Source organism: Panthera pardus, unplaced genomic scaffold, assembly GCF_024362965.1.
Source record: "Panthera pardus isolate Hobbes unplaced genomic scaffold, ASM2436296v1 HiC_scaffold_15, whole genome shotgun sequence".
NCBI lineage: Eukaryota > Metazoa > Chordata > Mammalia > Carnivora > Felidae > Panthera > Panthera pardus.
The window spans coordinates 24,185,591-24,205,364 of NW_026526710.1; the positions used below are offsets into that span (position 1 = coordinate 24,185,591).

General features: G+C 46.2%; 1 protein-coding gene across 1 annotated transcript; it reads left to right on the forward strand.

The window, feature by feature from the left end:
• Positions 1–17,155: 17,155 nt before the first annotated feature.
• LOC109259692 (immunoglobulin iota chain-like) lies at positions 17,156–17,928 on the forward strand. Its single transcript, XM_019437383.2, has 2 exons — positions 17,156–17,264; positions 17,349–17,928. The coding sequence occupies exons 1-2, from the start codon at positions 17,219–17,221 to the stop codon at positions 17,753–17,755; spliced, it is 453 nt and encodes a 150-aa protein (XP_019292928.2). The 5' UTR covers positions 17,156–17,218; the 3' UTR covers positions 17,756–17,928.
• Positions 17,929–19,774: the final 1,846 nt, after the last annotated feature.

Here is a 19,774-nt window from a genome sequence, read left to right on the forward strand (position 1 = left end):
ATCAGTTTGAAGATCCCTTCTGGTGTTGGAAAGGGGTCCCAGAGGTCTGCAACTGGCTTGCTCTGAATCAGATTTTGTAGAGAGAGCAGGCTCTCAACCTTCTCCCCTAAGGCCATCAGAAAGCTGACAGAAGTAACTATCTCCTAATGGACGCTTGCCCTGTGGCAGGCGTCCCGGCTAGGGCTTTGTATACCTTATTTCCTCCCAAGAATCCTGCTGTGGGGTTCTGCGGACACCTTTCGTTTTCTCATGTCTGATCCATATTGTTTTCTCTTACTGGAACACTCTTCTCAACTTTATTACCTTCATTAAGGCTATCATTATATATGTTGTTCATTTCAAGACCCTGAATGTAGACTATTCGTGTACATTTCCTAGAATAATAACATTTGTCGGTGGTGCCTCTGTGGTGAACTCTGTGATGGTTCTGCACAAAATTAGATGGTGCAAGGAGCAAGATTTATCTCACAGCAGATAGTGGATGACTGTACATGAAATAAAGAGCTAAGCCCCAGGGATCTGAAGTGGGGACTGCTGACAAATAATAGACATCATCGGTATAGTGCACATTAGGGTTTTCTTTTGTTTTTCTTTTTAAGTATGGGTGGTTTCTCCTAAGCAATTCTAGGCAATTAGGAAGCCAGGAAAGTTATAGGCCCCAGGGAGGTAAAATCCTTGACCTCATCCACCATGACAATTATGACTTACAAGTGTATTGGCCCAATCTGTTTCCCTCTGAGACAGTGAATATGATTAATCTCTCTGGAGTTTCCACTAGTGTCCCAAAGTTACCCTGTAGGAATCCTGTCTCCATCATCAGCACCTTGCTCTGTATCCACTGTCTGATACCAGGCCATTCCCAAGAAAGCCCATTGGCTTGGGTTAGCTGAGGCACTTCTGGTTGTAAGTGACAGAAACAGAAATCAAATGAGCTCAGGCTAGGGAGAGAGGATTCATTGGGCAGGTTGTAGGCAGCTCACAAAATGAAGCAGAAGCCCAGGCTCTGAAGTGCCATGAGGCCGGCAGGGGCTGGAGCCTGGGTTTTTCTACCTTTTCAAGGCTGTGGCAGCTTTGGGCTCACAGTGGCACACCCTCTTCCCACCCACTACACACACAAAAAGCCCAAGAACGGCTTCCTGGATAAGTCAGGTGCCCCCAACAGAACACACAGGGTGGACAGGAACAGAGGACTACAATTGGGTTGGAGAGACAGGGTCTGGCCAGGAAAAGGAAGTGGAGGGCAAGAGCTCCATGGGCCTCTCACAGGCCTCTGTATGCCATTTAGAGTTTGGTTTTGGGAAGGAGAGTTACATACCCAACTTTCCTTCCTCTAAGGTCCCAGGCAGGAGGGTTTTTCACAATCTCTACATTCTGGCTTCTAGTGTATATTGCTCCATTGTTGGGGCTGCAGCATTAAGCTGGTAATATCAGTGGGGGGGGGGGCGGGTGATAAGTGAGACACTTCAAATTGACCCCCAAATTTATTTGCTTTTCCTGAGAAAGCAGTTACTTTGTGAAGTAGAGGAACCAGAATGTGGTGGAGGCACTCACTGCTTGCACAAAACCAACTCATCAGAGGATCCCACCATATCTACATGTTGAAATAAAATCCAAGGGTCGTTTGATGAGAGTAAGTATTCCATTGGTCTATCAACCCCCCCCCCCCATGCAGGAGTACATGCCCTCAACTTTCATTGTAACCTTTTTTGGGAACCAGGCTCCAAGCAGACAGAACCGTCTACACATACTTGGGCTCCAACTAGTTGCCTTCATCATTCCTTTGGGTTCAACTGCTGTTTCAATTCCACATCATGTCCACATCCATGTCCAGCCACAGTTACAGTGTCTTTTACACCACTAATATTTAAAACCTTATTCTAAAGATTCTGGTCAATGCATTAAACATGAGAGAAGAAGGTCCATCTTAGCCAAGAAGGGACAAAGGACTATTAGGTATGGAAAATAACGGATCTAGGAATCTACAAACTGAATGAAAAATAATTAGTAATAACAATAATTAGTGCTGCAAGTGCAAGTCTGGTATGTAGCAGCAATAACCTTTTATTCAGTAGGATACAATAAAATGTATATGAACATTAGAAACCATGCATCTGCCTCTGGCCCCATAAAATAATTATGATAAAGCTCAGTGATTAAATGTATGGGAACTCTGTGAATAAAAGAGAAGGAAATTTGTGCTGTGCTCTAGGATGGCTAGGGAAGATTCTGCTAAGAGCAAATCTTCACTAGTTTATGAGTTAGACTTTTTTTTTGTTTTTTTAAAGTTTTTTGTTATTATTAGACTAATTGTAATTGGTTTTAAAAATTAGGGAAAAAACCCCACCATGGGTCAGGAAACACAGAGTGTATTAACAGCACAGTCAGCTTACTATGTTTAAAGAATAATAGGGGGTGCCTGGCTGGTTCAGTTGGTAAAGCACTTGACTCTTGATCTCAGGGTCATGAGTTCAAGCCCCACATTGGGCATGGAGCCTACTTAAAATAACATAACATAACATAACATAAAATAAAATAAAATAAAATAAAATAAAATAAAATAAAATAAAGAATAATGGAGTGACAATGTTTTAAGTGGAGTTAACTGAAAAGGAGAGCATGAGGTCAGCATAGCATAAGCAGGGAACCCCTGCGGGGTGTCCTCCAACTCTTCTCTAGCCCAGAGGTGGATGGTGAGGGGACTAACTGGCAGGTAAGCAGATGGAGCCCAAAGTGGCATGTTCCTCACTGCCAAGTGGCCTGGAATGAAGCCGGGTGAGTACTTCCTTCTGGGTTACCAAGTGGCCAGAAGAGAAACCCGATTGGTCCAACGTGATTATGTGTTCTTCCTTGACCAATCAGCTGAGGTGGGCGGGGGCTCCTGATGAGGCCAAGGACTGGCACCACAAAGGGGACTGTGCTTGATGGGTGTACCCTGACCACACAGCTGTCCCTGACACCCAGCAACCATTGGATGACAGAACCTGCCTGCCACCATTGCGAGGCCCCAGGGTCCAGGCTGCGATTCAAGGAACAGAGTCCTCTAACAAAACTTGACACAGACCTTGGACTCCCTTGAAGTGCAGGGTGCAGCCTGCAGCAGATGTGGCTCTCCCACCCACTGTACAAGGACAGGGCAGAGCAAAGAGGACCTAATGACTGTGGTGACACCTGGTGTTGCAACTGTGATCCACTTAGTGCTGAGTTTCTAGATCCAGTCTATTTTTTTATGTGCATATCACCGTCTAATATTTCATATATTTTACTTATTCTCTTTATTATCTATGCCTGTCTCCCCTGCTAGAATGTAAACTCCTCGAGGGCAGAGACCTTTGTCTTGTTTGTTCTTTGATTAAATATTTGCAGAGTGAATGAAGGACCTCATCCTACTGCAGCCACCAGCTGCCCCTTTTTGGTCCTCCACAAGCCCTGCAGGCCCCCATGCAGGACACCAGTTGGTTTCCTGCTCCCTGAGTCCTGTGCCCAGAAACCTGTGCTGGGGCCTGTGTGCTGCTCTGTGTGCTGTCTCCTCTTCTAAGAGATCCCCCTCAATCTCCCTTTCCTGTCTGGTAATCTGCTTGGGTTTATTTCCCCATAGCACCCTGTGCCCTAGAAGTGATACTCCTCCAACCCTCTGGAGGAAATGTAGTTTAATCAAATGAAGAGGGGAGTGAGAAGTGCCCTTTTTTGTTTCTGGTGGAAGAAAGGCCAGAAGGAAGAAGTGGGAAATCACAGGGACACTTTTAAATAGATGACTTCAAGGAGAGGAAATAGGGGGGCTCCAAGGTGTCCTGGTGGGGTGCAGATGGTGGCCACTGAGATGACTAGACCAGTCCCATTGAGGCAGGGATGGGAGGGGGTCATGCTGCAGGGCCTCCTGGGGTGCTAGGTGCTGGTAATTGATGGGACTTGGTGCTGAGGTTCTCCTGGAAGTACCAGCCTGGGGGCACTCAGCGCTTACGGAAGTGTGACCTGGAGGGTAGGAAGCCTGCCTGGGATGCTTCCAGGGAGTCCTGGGAACCTGAATGATGCCCCTTAGAGTCCTCCGATGGCCTCACTGGTTCTGGGTCAGCTGGGCCTACCCTTGCCTGGCAGCTTCCCCAACATCAGGCTTAAGGCCTATAGGGCCTCAGGGGTAATTCCTTCATTTTGTGTTCCTCTACCCTGGAATTTCTTTCAATCCTGAAGAGCTCCTTCCTCTTGACATTTCTCAGAGCCACTCCCCCCCACCCCCCATGTCTCTTCTCACACCCTCTGCTCCTTTCCTGGCTTCATAGAGGGATCTCTTAGACCCTTTCTAGGTAGCAGCCACACTGGAATCTCCTGTATGTGGGACCGCAGGCCAGCCATTGTTCTGGGAGCCAGCCCCATTCCCCTCTTCCAACAAGCACATCCTGGACCTAGGGGACAGCGTGGCTGAAGATGGACTCTGTCGTGTAGCACAGGTCACTGCAGTGGAGTGAGGTTGGGGAGAAAGGTGGCTTCAAAATAGAACAGGGACTTGGAAATAACAGGGGTACACCTATGGTTATTTATTGAGAATCATGAGTGGATCACATGCTCTTCTGGGTATCCTTGATAGTGTGGTCAACAGGATAGACAAATACTAATCATTCATTCATTCATTCATTCATTCATTCATTTCTGAAGGAGAAGATGCTTTCTTTTTCTCCTCCCCTCCAGCTGTGGCATTGGCAACACAAGGAAGGACTTGGGCATGGGGCAGGATTGTAGTCAGGGATCAGAGAGCAGATTACCATGAAGGCCACTCCCCCATCCCCAGTTGGGGAGAAAAGGCAGTGGAAGCACGGTCTCAGAAATGTTTTTCTTTCTTCTCAGGGTCTAGAATTTGTCTGCACAGGCTCCTCTGCTCATGGGATCAGGGATCAGGACCAGGGCACTCCTTCCTGCCCTGTTGTGGCAGGGACCCCTCTCTTTTGTGGGTCTGAGTGTCTATGTTAGAACCATCACCTGTGGGTTTTATCTTGGTTTCTTGCTGGCCTTAGAGGTTCTGAATTACTGTGCTTCAAAGTGAACATCCCCTTTCCCACTGAACTCACCTGAGCCCCAACCATGGCATTTCAGGCCATAGAATAAGAAAATGTTTAAACATTAGGTGGTAAGAAACATCTTGGGTGAAGTTGCAGAATGATCCTTCTTCAGTACCTGTCCTGCTCTCTGCAGAACAGATGTTCCTTCCATGGGCATCCTCATGGTAACCTTCCAGAGAGCAGCCTCATGGTGACCTCTTATAGCCACACAACCTCAACGAAAATAATTTCCAGCAGTTGAGGCTCAGCACCCTCCCTTGACCATGGCTCTTGCCCAGAACTCCAACCCCCTTTCCTTTACCAAAATAAATGCAAATTCAAAAGTCTGCAGGTGTAATTTGTATTGTCTTCACAGGGGACAGAGGAGAGGTTCCCAGGGTAATGGCAGTGAAACCTCCTCCCACTTGCTATGAGCCAATCTCCTCTTCCCTCCCTCAGCCTCTCTACCTGGGCATGCTCCTTTATTAGCAGGAGCCGTTCATACCTCTAGCTTCTCTCAATAGAAACCCCAAAGTATCTCCCTGTTCACCACCTTCAGGATCCTCAGGGACCGGGGCGGGGGGGTATTGTAAGTAGCACATATTTTACCTGTCACACTGATTCTCTCAGGACTTTATCCTAAGTTCCAACGTAGCTTTTCCTCCTGCTGGGATTTTTAACCCAAAGTCTATGGGTCTCTGCCCAGCAGGATGTGGAGGACGGGGGGAACTAAGTCCTTGACTTCCCCTGGACTCACCAAATTTCAGGTACTCTTTTCCTAATCCAGGTGTCTCAGGGTTTTGGGCACTAATTGTGGCATTAAGTTGGCACAGGATCAAGGTCAGGGAGCTCCTGATAGAAAAGAGGCTTCACGTAGACACTTGGTACATAAGGCAGTAGTCTGAAAACCAGTGGGGGAAAAGTCAATCACTGATGCTATTGTTAACATTGGTTCTCTGTAGGGAGAAAAATTAAGGTGGACTCTGTACGTCACATCATTAAAAAGAAACCGAAATGCAATTAAAATAAAACCATAAAGGTAATGAGTAATATGCAGAAGCACCTTCTTTCTTAGATGTTTATTTATTTTTCAGAGAGAGAGAGAGAGAGAGCAGCAGAGGGGCAGAGAGAGGGAGACGCAGAATCCGAAGCAGGCTCTAGGCTCTGAGCTGTCAGCACAGACCCCAATGCGGGGCTCGAACTCACAAACAGGGAGATCAGGACCTGAGCTGAAGTGAGATCAGGACCTGAGCCAAAGTCGGACGCTTAACCAACTGAGCTGCCCAGGCGCCTTTTTTTTGTAACCTGAAGGTCCTGCTTAAGCATGGCACTATATAGAGGTGAAACAAATCAGTGAATATCAAACTTCAAATTTCTATTCAAAGAGATAAAAGAGGCAACTATAAATGCTGGATTACAAACTGGGAAAAGATATTTACAAGGCAGGTGATTAAGGTCTGGGAAATGAGAAAAACACTAATCAAGAGAAGGAAAGGAGGTCTCATGGAAACATACAGAGACATATACACTGGGCAATTCACAGAAGGCTAATAGGTAAAGACCACTCTTTCATGGTAATAAAAATGCTGCAAATTAGAAAGAGAAAAAAAATCTATGAAAGCGTGAAGATTTGGGAAGCCCTTATATGTGGGTAGGGATGTAATAATGTGCAACGTACTGGTCACAACCTGTCAGTGTGAGTGAAACAAGATGTCCCTCCATTCCTTCTAGCTGGCAGCTCCTCTCTCATGTGGAGCTCTGTTGGGTATGTTCTCTGGCCCCTCCCCCCTGTTCTGTGGGGGGACATGTGCGGTATATGTGACCACAGAGTTGGTCAGTCTCCAGGGCAGCAAGAATCACAGCAGAATCACTTAGGAGCTTTAGACACTATGGCAGTCTGAGCCCGCCCTCAATGGTTCTTATTCATTTGGTTTGGGATAGGTTCAGGCAATAGGCTGAAATGCTTTCCTGAAGTTTAACATACAGACAAGCACACAAACCACAAGTGTACAGCTTGATGAGCTCACACCAAGTGAACCCTCCTGTGTGACTAACACCAGATAAAGAAATAGAACATAACCATTGCTCCACTTCTTAGGCAACAGATTTTTAAAAGAACCCTTCCCCAGGTGATTCTAACAGGCGGTAAGATTTCCAGAAGTGTCACATAGGGCAGGGGTTTCCAAGCTTTGTGGCATCTTGGAATTAATGCCTGGCTCCAACCCCCAGGTTTAATAGTTATGGGTGAGATGTAGGCATCCCGATAACAGAGTACTATGCAGCCATAAGCATCTAGAGAGATCTCCACACATACTGTAGAGGAAAAAAAAAGAATGAGAAATAGGCTGGGCACTGCAGAACAAGAACACGGATGCATATTTAAAATACTCATAAAACCACTATCATTTTCTTAAGATATATATGTAAGAGAAAGGTAGCTCCTGACAGCTGGGAACCTGCCTGGTCCTATCAGGCAAGTCTTGAGATGCTGGGAGTTGGCTTGGTCCCCCAGCTCCTGAAAACACAAACAATTTCACAGAACGCCAGCCTCAGACAGGCCAGTGATGGATCAAGACAAAACAAGACTACTCCGCGGTCCCATCTGCACACAGACAAACCACAAAATGACAAATGTCCCCCACCTTGGTTGGCTCATAGGAGGGCCTGCTTCTTCTCCACCAGCTACAGCTTTAGACATGATCTAGGCTCCTACTCCTAGGTTAGAATTAGGACACTATTCACTGATAAAATCACCCTGGCTTCCTGACAGCATCCAACCACTCAGAAAAGCCCTGCTCCCTTGAATGCTGTCCAAAATTCCCTAGTGAAAACCCAAATTCTACAATTCTTTCCTAACACCTTGTTACTGAGCCACTCAGCCACCTCTCAGGATATCCAGTATCTAACATTGAAACGAGTCCATAAATCCATCCCTGTTTGCCTACAGGTGTGTCCTGGAGGTCTTTGGAGAGTGTTGACGGGTGCACAGAATTACAAATAAATCTAATTGTATTGAAGCACGGTTATCATGATATTAGAATTAACAAATCTATCAGATTGTAGCATCAGGTTGAATCTAATAACTATGAGGATTTAAATGTAGTGATAAGTATGAACATATTTAGAAGTTGGTCAATAACTATGATGTGATCTGAATAGAGCTGCGATTTCTATTGGTGACAAATAGGTATCGCCAATACTGCGGTGGTTTGATACTTATATTCGCCACTGAAGGAACTGCTAAATTTTAGTTATGGGTTAGTTGTGATAAAGGTGTAAATTTGATTCCACCCAGGTTCACAAATCACAAAATTCCACTCCAAGCCCCTGTGAAAGCCCTGTGCTGGTGCTCACGTATCTGAGACAGCAGGGGGCGCTGTGCAGCTGTCTTGAAGAGAACACCTGTGCGCACCTCCTCCCAGGGGACTCTAAGGGAGTTGAACCAACAGGATTTTTACTGGTGTGACTGACCGCAGCTGTGCCCTGCCAGGATCAACGGGATCCTATTGAGACCAGGTGTCCCTTCCTCCACAACTCTCTCTCTACCCCCTCCCCACCCCACACTGAGATGGTTCCAGGAAGCCAGTCCTTCCCCCACCCCATGCAGTCCCCCACCCCACATAGACCAGGCCCTGGGCTGGCCAATCAGGAAGCAGCTTCTTTCTGCATCTCTGCTCCCATGGAGGTGTTAGCAGGCATTAGAAGGACCTGGGACACCAGCCTCTGCTGTGGGCGGAAGATCAGAATTCTGTGGTACCTCCACCATGACCTGATCCATCCATCTTCCTCACCTTTCTCACTTTTTGCCCAGGTGACCTGCTGATGGGGTCTTCGGAAACAGCACCTGGGCTTCTCTCCTGCCTTCCCCTGCATTCAGTGTGGCTGTCAGCTCAGGGTGACTGTTCTCTGCGTCTCCTTCCCTCCAGGGTCCTGGACGCAGTCAGTGATGACCTAACCAGTGTCGGTGATAGGGGGGAGGTTCTAGATACATAGTCACTATCTCCTTAGTAAAATCAGAGTCTGACACAGAATTTGGCACAGTATTGGGCATGGAAGAGTCATCCACAACATGTAGAAAATGGAACTCGGATGGATCAAGGCCTAAATGTAAGAGCTAAAGCTGTAAACTCTTGGAAACATAGGAGCAAATCTTTGTGGCCTTAAATATGTTTCTTAAACATGACACCCAAACCACAAGCCAACAGCAACAAAACAGACAAATTAGGTTCATGAAGACTAAAGACTCTGTGCATCACAGGATAATATCAAGAAAGTGAAAATAAAATTCACAGAATGGGAGAAAATATTTGCAAATCTGGTAAGAGTCTATGTCTAGAGTACACAAAGAATTCCAATAACGGTAAAAGCAAACCACCCCTATTTTAAAATTTTTTAAACATTTATTTATTGTTAAGAGGCAGAGTGTGAGCAGGGGAGGGGCAGAGAGAGAGGGAGACAAAATCCGAAGCAGGCTCCAGGCTCCAATCTGTCAACACAGAGCCTGACTCGGGGCTCGAACTCACAAACTGTGAGATCATGACCTGAGCCGAAGTTGGACGCTTAACTGACTCAGCCATCCAGGTGCCCCTCATTTTTTTTTTAAATTTTGGTACATTTATATCTACTATTTCCTTAAATATTTATTCTTCTCCAGTTTTCCCCTCTCCTTTTATATCTAGCACTTCAGCTGCCCATCTGAGGACCTGAGATCTTGAATCCTCTTTCTTACTCAACAATCCATTCCTCACCAGATCTTACCAGTGCATTCCACAAAAGACATATATTGTTCCAGTTATTTGAAAAAAAAAAATCTTCTGGAAGACCCAGCTTTTTTTTTTTCCTTCCAACCTGACATGGGTAATTTATTTTCTAGAAAGCAACAGCAAGTGAATACCACAGACAGCCCTAGTATGTCTAAAGTACTCCATTTAAAAATGAGAATTACTTGGGGCACCTGGGTGGCTGTTGGTTGAGCGTCTGACTCTTGATTTAGGCTCAGGTCATGATCCCAGGATTGCGGGATCTAACTTCCCACTGGGGTTCGCACTGAACGTGAGACTGCTTAAGATACTCTCTCTCCCTCTCTCCCTCTCTGCCCCTCTCCCCCACTCACATGTGTGCTCTCTCTCTCTCTCTCTCTAAAATGAAACATATATATATATATATATTTAAAAGCGATAATTGCTCATAATAACAATGAAGCTCTGAAAGATACCAAAGTACTTTCTGAATCCAAGAAGTGAGATTATACTCTTTATGGTTTTAATGTCCTTATATATCTCAAAGTTCTAAAACGTTGACATTTGGTAAACCAGATAACCAGAAAATTCAACATCCAAATCTTCTGGCAATATGTCAACTTACTCATGTTCATGTGGTATATTGCCACACAAATATTTTAAAATTCCAATTCCTTGGTTAAATGATACATTGCTTGAATTTATTAAATATATTTAGGGAGGGCAGGGTGGGTGATGGGTATTGAGGAGGGCACCTTTTGGGATGAGCACTGGGTGTTGTATGGAAACCAATTTGACAGTAAATTTCATATATTAAAAAATAAAAAAAAAATAAAAAAAAAATAAATATATTTAGACCTCTCTATTAGACAAAGTTAGATGAGCAACTAAATTAGTAAAAAGTTACACTCTGCTTTTATGGGAACATTAATACTCTGACAAAAATGCTTATTAATGTACTCTGTACTTCAGTAATATTGCCTTTTTAATTTTAATGTTCTCTTTTATTTTATAATCAGTTTTGTGGGGAGTTTTGGTAAGAGACCTATGCCTTGATAATTCTCCAGATTCTTCTTTTTCTATTTCTTAGCTTAAATTCAGTGCAAGCTTTATTGGTATCTTAAGTTTTGTGTGTATCCTTACTTCTAAACAAGAGCAGTTCTTCAGAGACCCTTACTTCTAAACAAGAGCAATATTCTTTAAAAATTTTTTTTAAATTTTTTTAATGTTTATTTAGAGACAGAGAGATACAGAGTGCAAATGGGGAGGGGCAGAGAGAGAGGGAGACACAGAATCTGAAGCAGGCTCCAGGCTCTGAGCTGTCAGGACAAAGCCCAATGCGGGGCTCGAACCCACGAACTGTGAGATCATGACCTGAGCTGAAGTCAAACACTTAACTGACTGAGCCACCCAGGCACCCTCCCTCAAAATGCTTTTTTTGATATAATTGACATATCATATTAGTTTCAGGTATGCAACATACTGGTTCAATGCTTGCATATAACGTGAGGCGATCACCATAAGTCTGGTTAATATCCATCACCACACCTAGTTACAAAATTTTTTCTTATGATGAAGATTTCTAAGATCTACTCTCTTAGCAACTTGCAAATATATAATATCATCAACTATAGTCACCATGCTGTATCAGCTTTCTTAGAATTCATCACTGTTTGAAGTGATTACTTGAAGTTTTAAGTTGCAAAGTTTATAACAGTATATTAGAAACATTTTAAAAATGTTGCCAGATAATGAACTGTAATTGCGCAACATATATGAAACTTTGGCTTTAGGTATTCCCTAAAATGATCAATACTGAATAAAGAATGTCAAAGTAACTATTGTTTTTTTTAAAAAAAGCCTTGAGGCACCTGGCTGGCTCAGTCAGAAGAGCATGAGACTCTTGATCTTGGGGTTGTGAGTTCAAGCCCCACATTGGGTTTAGAGATTATTTAAAATAAGTAAATAAAAATTTAAAAAGAATAATAGATACAATTTTAAAAAGCTTTAAAAATCTTTCATTTGGGTTAAAATGCAAGAATGATGAGTACGATAAATTCTTTGAAAAATAACTATGAACATTGTAATTTCATATGAGGAGAACATAAATATATTAATATTATAAAATGTATTTTTGCTGTTTTCATAGGCTGGTGAAAAGCAAATAGAGTTTGTTATTAGTTGATTGGGATGCCTCCTTGCAGGCATCATTAGAATCAACTCAAATTACTTGTTCTGAACAAACACCCTCAGCTTCAAGGACTCAGTTGCATTCCACAGCAAGAGCTGGTGTCTCAGATTCAGTCTGGCAGCTTTGAACTTGTAAGCCCTCTTTAGAGTTTCCCCCAGCCCTTTTGAGATAGGGTCTTTTACCTGTGGACAGACAGGTGATACCTGAGTGGCAGCAGCTGGGCATGGTGTCAAGGAGGGGGTTCAAAATTCTTTTTTCTACCATAATGCCAGGAAAAGCTTCTACTGTTCCTGGTGAGGATGAGAGCTCTTGCCGAGGATCTCCTTGTTCTTCTTCCTTCTCCAAAGAGACCTTGTCAGCCTCTCTGCAAATGGCTTCTTCATGGCCAGGATTCCTTAAAAACCTTGGGTCATAATGCCAAGCAGTTGACTTTGTCCAGCACCACCACGTTGAAGCGTCTTTGTGCATCTCAGCTTCCAGATAGACTTCTGAGAGCTGTGCTCTCCATTCGCAGCATTGACAATATTCTATAAATATCTTCTGGTGCTCTGATCCCTGGGCATTCCAGGGCAAACTGGTGGTCTCTAGGAATGTGTCTGATTTCTTCTTTCCATTCACTAAAAAATAACCTTGTGTTTTTTTCTATGTATTTATGTGGACCTTCTTGGGTTCAGTGCTGTAGGAAAAATAGATTGTTGATGAAGATTCACCTTCATTTCCTGAACTGTCATCATCACCATGGTCTGGGTTTGGATGATGCTCATAATCTTTCTCTTGACCTTGCCTTTGACCTTGCACCAATTTTCACTGTGATATCTCCTTACAAAAACTTTCCTGAGCAAGGGAGCCCACAGTCTCATCTTAGATATGATCTTTTCCCTCTCTATATGTGACCCCTGACTCCAGCTTACTGTCAAGTTCACTCAGCAGGTTTTCTTATCTCTCCTGCTCTTCCAGCCAGGCCCACAGTTTTTCATCCATAAGCAAAACACCCTTGGACTTTGTGTCATTTTCAAAATGTCAAATTTTGGGTTTTGAATGAGGTTTGTGTGCAATTTGGGGTTTTCTTTCTTTTTAATATAGAGAGACAGAGAGAGATTGAGAATGAATCTTAAGCAGTCTCCATGCTCAGTGCAGATCCTGTGGCGGGGCTCAATACCACGACCCTGGGATCGTGACCTGGGCTGAAATCAAGTCAGATGCTAGGTCCAGCTGAGACATCTAGGCAGCCTTAGGCTTTTCTTTTCAATACAAAGTGGTTTTATTTTATTTTTTATTTTTTATAATTTTTAAAATGTTTATTTTTGAGAGAAAGAGACAGAGTGGGAGCAGAGGACAGGCAGAGAGAGAAGGAGACACAGAATCCAAAGCAGGCTCCAGACTCTGAGCTGTTAGCACAGAGCCCGACACAAGGCTTGAACTCATGGATCGTGAAATCATGACCTGAGGTGAAGTCGGACCCAATTGCCTGAGACACCCAGGCACCCCCAAAGTTGTTTTAAATGTGTTCTCTTATGTCAAAAAGATCACCAGACCCTTAATAATTTTTTTTTTAAAGATCACCTTCCCCAACACCCACCCTGTCCTGCAAATCCACCAGGAATCCAACTTTAAAGTTTTTCATCACCTTTTCAACGTCATCCAGGGCTCTCCTTATACACTCCTTCCCATGCTCTATGAGACCCACTGTTTGTTTTGCAGAGCACTGACAAAACCAGTTGTCCCCAAGGAGGACAGCCAATTTGTTGGTATCAACATGCCTTCCTGGAACAAAGGCAAGAGGCCAAACCGGCACCAAGACCTCAAAAGACAGCTTCTTGGACAAAGTCAGGAGTTGTTCTTGAATGATGCCATGCACACTCTCTGTTCTTTGCCAATGTGAGATTTGCTCCTGGCAACTAGAGACCATCTTTTCTTCTTTGTCCTGGGGCTCCACAGCCTGTCAGGCATCACAGCTACCTGGGGGTGGCCGAGGAGGCTGGGCTGTGGGGCAGACACCAGGGCACCATGGCTTCTGCTTCTGTGTGTATGCAGTGTTCAGCTGTGTTGGTTCTCTAGGTCCCAGACACGCTGGCTTCCTCTATTTCCACACACCACAGTCTCCTGAAGCAGGGCTTTCCCACACACTCATGTCTCTGCCTGGTACATATGCCCTACACATTGTGGAGCTGGCTATTTCTACCCTTCAGGTATCACCCCATTTTCCCCTTCTCAGGGGGCCTTTGATGACCCCTATGCCATAATAATCTCCTGGGGAGTCTCTCCTGGACACTTACTAAGACATGTAGATGTAATTATACCAGACCCCTAAGCAACATGAGTGCCCACACCCCACACAGTTGAAAATCTGCCTATAACTTGAAAATGTTTTTAATGTTTATTTCTTTTTGAGAGAGAGGCAGAGCGTGAGTGGGGGAGGGGAAGAGAGAGAGGGAGATACAGAATCGAAGTAGGTTCTAGCTTCTGAGCTGTCAGCACAGAACCCGAAGCAGGGCTTGAACTCACAGACTGCGGGATAATGACCTGAGCTGAAGTTGGACACTCAACCAACTGAGCCACCCAGGCACCCTGAAAATCTGCATATAACTTTTGAGTCCTCCAAAAGTTAACTATAATAGTCACTTTGAACAGAAACCTTAGTGATAACATGAACAGTCAATTAACATATATTTTGTATGTTATATGTATTATATACTGTATTCTGACAATCAAGGAAGCTAGAGAAAAGAAAATGTTATTAAGAAAATCACAAGGAAGAGAGAAAACTTTTATACTGTCCTATATCCACATATCAGTGGACCCACACAGTTGAAACCAGAGTTGTTCAAGGGTCAACTGTACTTACTTAGGATTCCCCACTAGACTCTAACTTCCATGGGGACAGGGACCATGGATATTCATAGTGGCTGCTCTTAACCAAAGAGTCTCAAAGAACAGCCTGAGTGAAAGAAGAGGTCATATAAAAATCCAGATCCCAATTTCTCCTAAAATGTCAGTAAATGTGGCTTCCCCACTTAGGAGCACCAGCCTGTGATATTGTGATTTATGACAAGATATAAATATTTGATCTTCCAGTTCCTGGCAGAGAGCTCCTGAAACTCTTGGAGTTTCTTAAGTGATTAGAACTACAGAAGAGTTTTTGCTGTTCATAATAAGCCCCAGACAAGCACACCTGTAATAGTGGGGTGTGTATAGGCGTGTAGCCAGTGGGCAACCCCTTCTGCTTCCTTTCCTTCCCTGGAAGTGGATTTCTTTCACATGGGCTGGGAGCTCTTTGGGTACCTACTGTCAGGATGACCTCAAAGACCTTCAGCACAGACACCAGAAGGAGCTGATTGGCAGACTGCTAGCACCAAGGGGAGACAAAGTCACAGCTGGGTGTTTTTCTGCACTCTGCTCTCAAAATTGTTGCAGATGTGGATCATCTTGCAGCCCTTTCTAGAATTAAAAATGAGTTCTTGGGGCACCTGGGTGGCTCAGATGGTTAAGAGTCAGACTCTTGATTTGCCTCAGGTCATGATCTGACATTCCTGGGATCGAGCCCCAAGCTGTGAGCCCAGAGCCTGCTTGGGATTTTCTCTCTCCCTCTCTCTCTCTCTGCCCCTCTCCCACTCAGGTGCACACTGTCTCTTCCAAAAACAATTAAATAAACTTTAAAAAACAACAATGTGTTCTCATCCCAGTGTCTGGTTCTGCTTATGGCTCTTAAATAGCAACTCAGATCATCCACACCTTGGAGTGACTCATTTTGTTTTTCTCTTCTTTCTTTTGCCTCCACCAGAGGAAGAGCTGAGAGCCCCCTTTACTCCCTGGGCTTCCCTCTGTGGCTGTGCCTTGCTGAGAAAGTTCTAGACTGAGATGAGGAGAGAAGGGACAATGGAGTGAGATGGTTGATTTCATGTGGTCCAAGGGATGCCCAGATTCAACATTATTTCTAGGTGTGTCTGTGAAGGTGTCTCTGAATGACATTAGCATTTAAACCAGTGTACTCATGAAAGCAGGTGGCCCTCCCCACACAGGTGAGCATCTTCCAGTCCATGGAGGGCCTGAACAGAACAGAAAGGGGGAGAAAGGTGGAATTCACCCCTTTCTGTTTCCTGTCTGCCTGCTGAGCTGTGAAATTGGTCTTCTCCTGCCCTTGGACTGGGCTTTATCAGCTCCTCTGGTTCTCAGGCTTTTGGACTCAGACTGAGGTGCACCACTGGCTTTCCTGGGTCTACAACCTGCACGTGGCAGATCGTGGCAGATCATGGCAATCTCCATAATTGGGAGAGGCAATTCCTCATAATAAATCTCTTCCTATGTATATATCCTATTGGTTCTGTTTCTCTGGAGAACCCTGATTAACTGAGGTACATGAGTCTTCATCTGAGCATCCCAACAGCCTCCAGCTACACAACCCACACAGCTTTGTGGGTAGTGCTAAGCAGAGAGCAGGCCTCAGGCCTTGGGATATGCTTGGTGACGGGGTCAAACTCAGGTGGAACAGGGATGGGACCAATAGATCGTCTAGGTGCAGGGTCTGGCCAAGGAGTGGGCTGAGGTCCAGGGGATTCTGCCTTACCCACTCCCTGGGGAGACTTGTGAAGAGCAGAGTGTCAGAAGAGCTGGGGCTGGGCCTCTGCAGGACGCTGATGGGGGAAGAGGCTGCTCTACCTCTGCCCCCACCTGCCCTGAGCCCCAGGTGGGGGCCCCCAAGGCCCTCCTGGTGCTTCCTTCTCAGAAGCTGTGGGTCCCTGCTGCTACATTCTAGGAGGGAAAGGGGGCTGGGTTTGGTGGGATGGAATGGCAGGAGTGTGGAAGGGGACAGAGTATCCCACTCACCCCAGAACCCCAGAATTTCTGCTGTACAAAGCAAGTGTTTTCACCCCCGTGAGGACGTGTCCTCTCTACTGCTTCACCAGGCATGTGAATTTGGACAAGAACCAGATTTCTGTGGGGTTCAGCTTCCTCAGGAGGATGGTGAGGTTACTCTACCTCAGGGATCCAACTTTGCAGGCTGGCCTCCTGGGCAGTGGTCCATGAGCCTTAGGCAGGTGCTTCCTCCCTGGACGCTCCCATGGGGCCAAGGAAAGAGCCACAAAGGCTGCCATGTGGCCATTCCCCAACCGACACTGCAAACTCAAGAAAGTTCAGGAAAGTGGTGGCTGAGAACCAGGCGTGCAATGACCCCACCCCTGGGAGGGCGCAGGCGGATGCTGGCCCAGCCCCGAGATGGTCCCAGGAGCCCTGGCAGCACAAAGAAGACAGAGTTCAGCACCATGTCGTGGATTCCTGTCCTGCTGGCACTGTTCACCCACTGGGCAGGTGAGAACACCCCAGAGCTAACAACCCCTGGCCCCATCCCCTGCCCTCTTCTGCCTTGATGCTCAGGTGCTTCTCTGTCCCCAGGCTGTGTCTCTCAGCCCATGCTGAACCAGCCACCATTTGTGTCCTCGCCCCTTGGAACAACAATCCGTCTGGCCTGCACCTTGAGCAGAGACTACGATGTCAGGATTTATAACATCTACTGGTACCAGCAGAGGCCCGGCCACCCTCCAAGATTCTTGCTGAGATATTTCTCCCACTCAGACCACAGCCAGGGCTTCAAGATTCCCCCTCGCTTCTCTGGATCCAAAGATGTGGCCAAGAACACGGGCTATTTGAGCATCTCTGGGCTGCAGCCTGAGGATGAGGCTATGTATTACTGTTCTCTGGGATTCCAGGTCTTGGATAAAGAAAGGGAGATGAGGGGAGAGAGAAGGGAAGAAAAGGAGCCTGCTGTTTTGGGGTCCCCAGCACCCCCAGACACACGTTGAACTAGAGACCAAAGGGCACACTTCCTCAGAAAGAGGCGAGTGTGGGCAAGGAGGGTGGGCTATGGGCTTCACAGAGCAAAGGAGAAAGCCACTCAGCTTCTTCCTGTCCGGAAACTTGCTTAGACCCCCCTGAATGTGGGATTTGGGGATTAAAGTTGCTTGTGTCTTGAGAAGTTGTCTTGCTGAGTTTGTATGTCTGGTGTGCTGAATTGTTCTGAGGAGGCCCCAGATGTTCTGGGAAAGGTGAGAATGAGTGGAATGCATCCTAGAACCAGCCTAGGGTGATAGCCCAGGAGACTGGCTAGGCAAAATGCTAGCCCCTGCTCTTGTGGGTTCTGAGGGGCAGGAGCTGCACCCTGGGGGACGATTCTGTTGAGGACAGTCTGCTCTATTGTGCAGGAGTTACAGGGTCAACAACTTAGAAAACGCCTCTATTGGGCCTCTGGGGAGGACAGTGGGTCCTGAGTGATAGGTCTGGAGCGGGTCCTCCACGTCGGTATTCTGACATCGGGACAGTCACTTCTCTGTTGTGAGGCTGTCTTGTGCACTGTAGGATGTCCAGCAGCATCCCTGGTCTCTACCCACCAAATGCCAGCACCTGTGCCCTCCTGCCCCTAATGATGACACCCAGAAATGTCTCCAGGCATTGCCAAATGCCCTCCAGGTGGCAAAATCACCTTGATTAAACACCCTTGATCTCGGTGAGAGAAATGGGCGTATTCTTTGGCCCAAGAGAGTGGCAGGGGCTGGCAGATATTTTCTATGAAGGGCCAGATAGTAAATCACTTGGGCTTTCCAAGCCATATGATCTTTGTCCCAACTACTCTGTTCTGTCCTTATAATGTGAGAGCGGCCACAGGCAATACTATGTAAACATATGGGCATGGCTGTGCTCCTACTTAATTTTATTTACAGAAACATAGGGCTGGGCCAGATATGGCACCAGAGCTTGCCAGCCCCTGCTCCGGCGAAACACTACTGCCACTGGGTTTCAATCTAGCCATGTTTGGTGGGATAATCAAGGTGAACCTCACTTCTTCCTATCTGATAACTCCATGGAAACCTCTGGACCCCTGGAGAAACCTGCAGGTAGGGGGCGTGGCCTCACTGATAGGCTTCTTGGGTGAAGAGGGTATAGGTGCATTCCTGCAGGCCTGACCCATAGCACAGCATCCTGAGCCCCTGGGTGGTGGGTCGGGATGTGCCCTGCAGAGAGAGACCATGTACATAGGTACATAGAGTGGACATGCCTCAAACTCAGAGAGGTGGCAGGCAAACCATCTCCCCTGTGATCCCAAACTTGGCTGAGAGCGTCCCTTTATCAAGGGGTCCCCCTGAGAGTGGGCATGTGTCAATACTGGCCCTTCCACATGTGCAAAACAATGGTCTCAGCTCATGCCACGCTCCAGGTACCCTCTGAGCTTCTACTTCCTCAAATGCACTGCACTCTTCCTGCATCAGACCTTTGCCCCCAGACAGGGGCCCCCAGGCCCATGTTCCTAAAGGCCAGCCAGGTGGCCACTTAACCTGCTGTTCTGCTTTCATCCTTTGTGATTCTGGGATTCCATGCCTTGACAAGAAACCCAGAGAGCAGAGAGTCAGGTTGGGCTCCTCCATTATCCTAACGCTCTGCCCCACCAGATCCATGCAGGGTGAGCCCCTGGACTTGGGCCTCAGGCCAGCCAGAGTGTGAGTCTTAGCTCTGGTCAGCCCCGGAAGGGCCATTGGAATTCTAGGCCAACATCCCCTTTGTTGTATGTAAAGAGGATCATAATAGCACTGACTGATTTCTATAAAGCACTTTAATGGCTCCTCCACAAAAGAGTAGTGTTAATATTTCCTCATCAGTGACCAGGCCTGGCCTTCCTCCTTGTCAAGTCTGAGTCCATTCCTTTAGCCTGAGTCATTTTTCACCTCCACCATTGGCTGGCCTCTTGCCTGTCCCCTGCTGCAGCTCCTCCTCATTTTCACTCCCAGATCTGGTCCTGCCTGCACTCCTCTCCAACCTTTGTCTCTCAC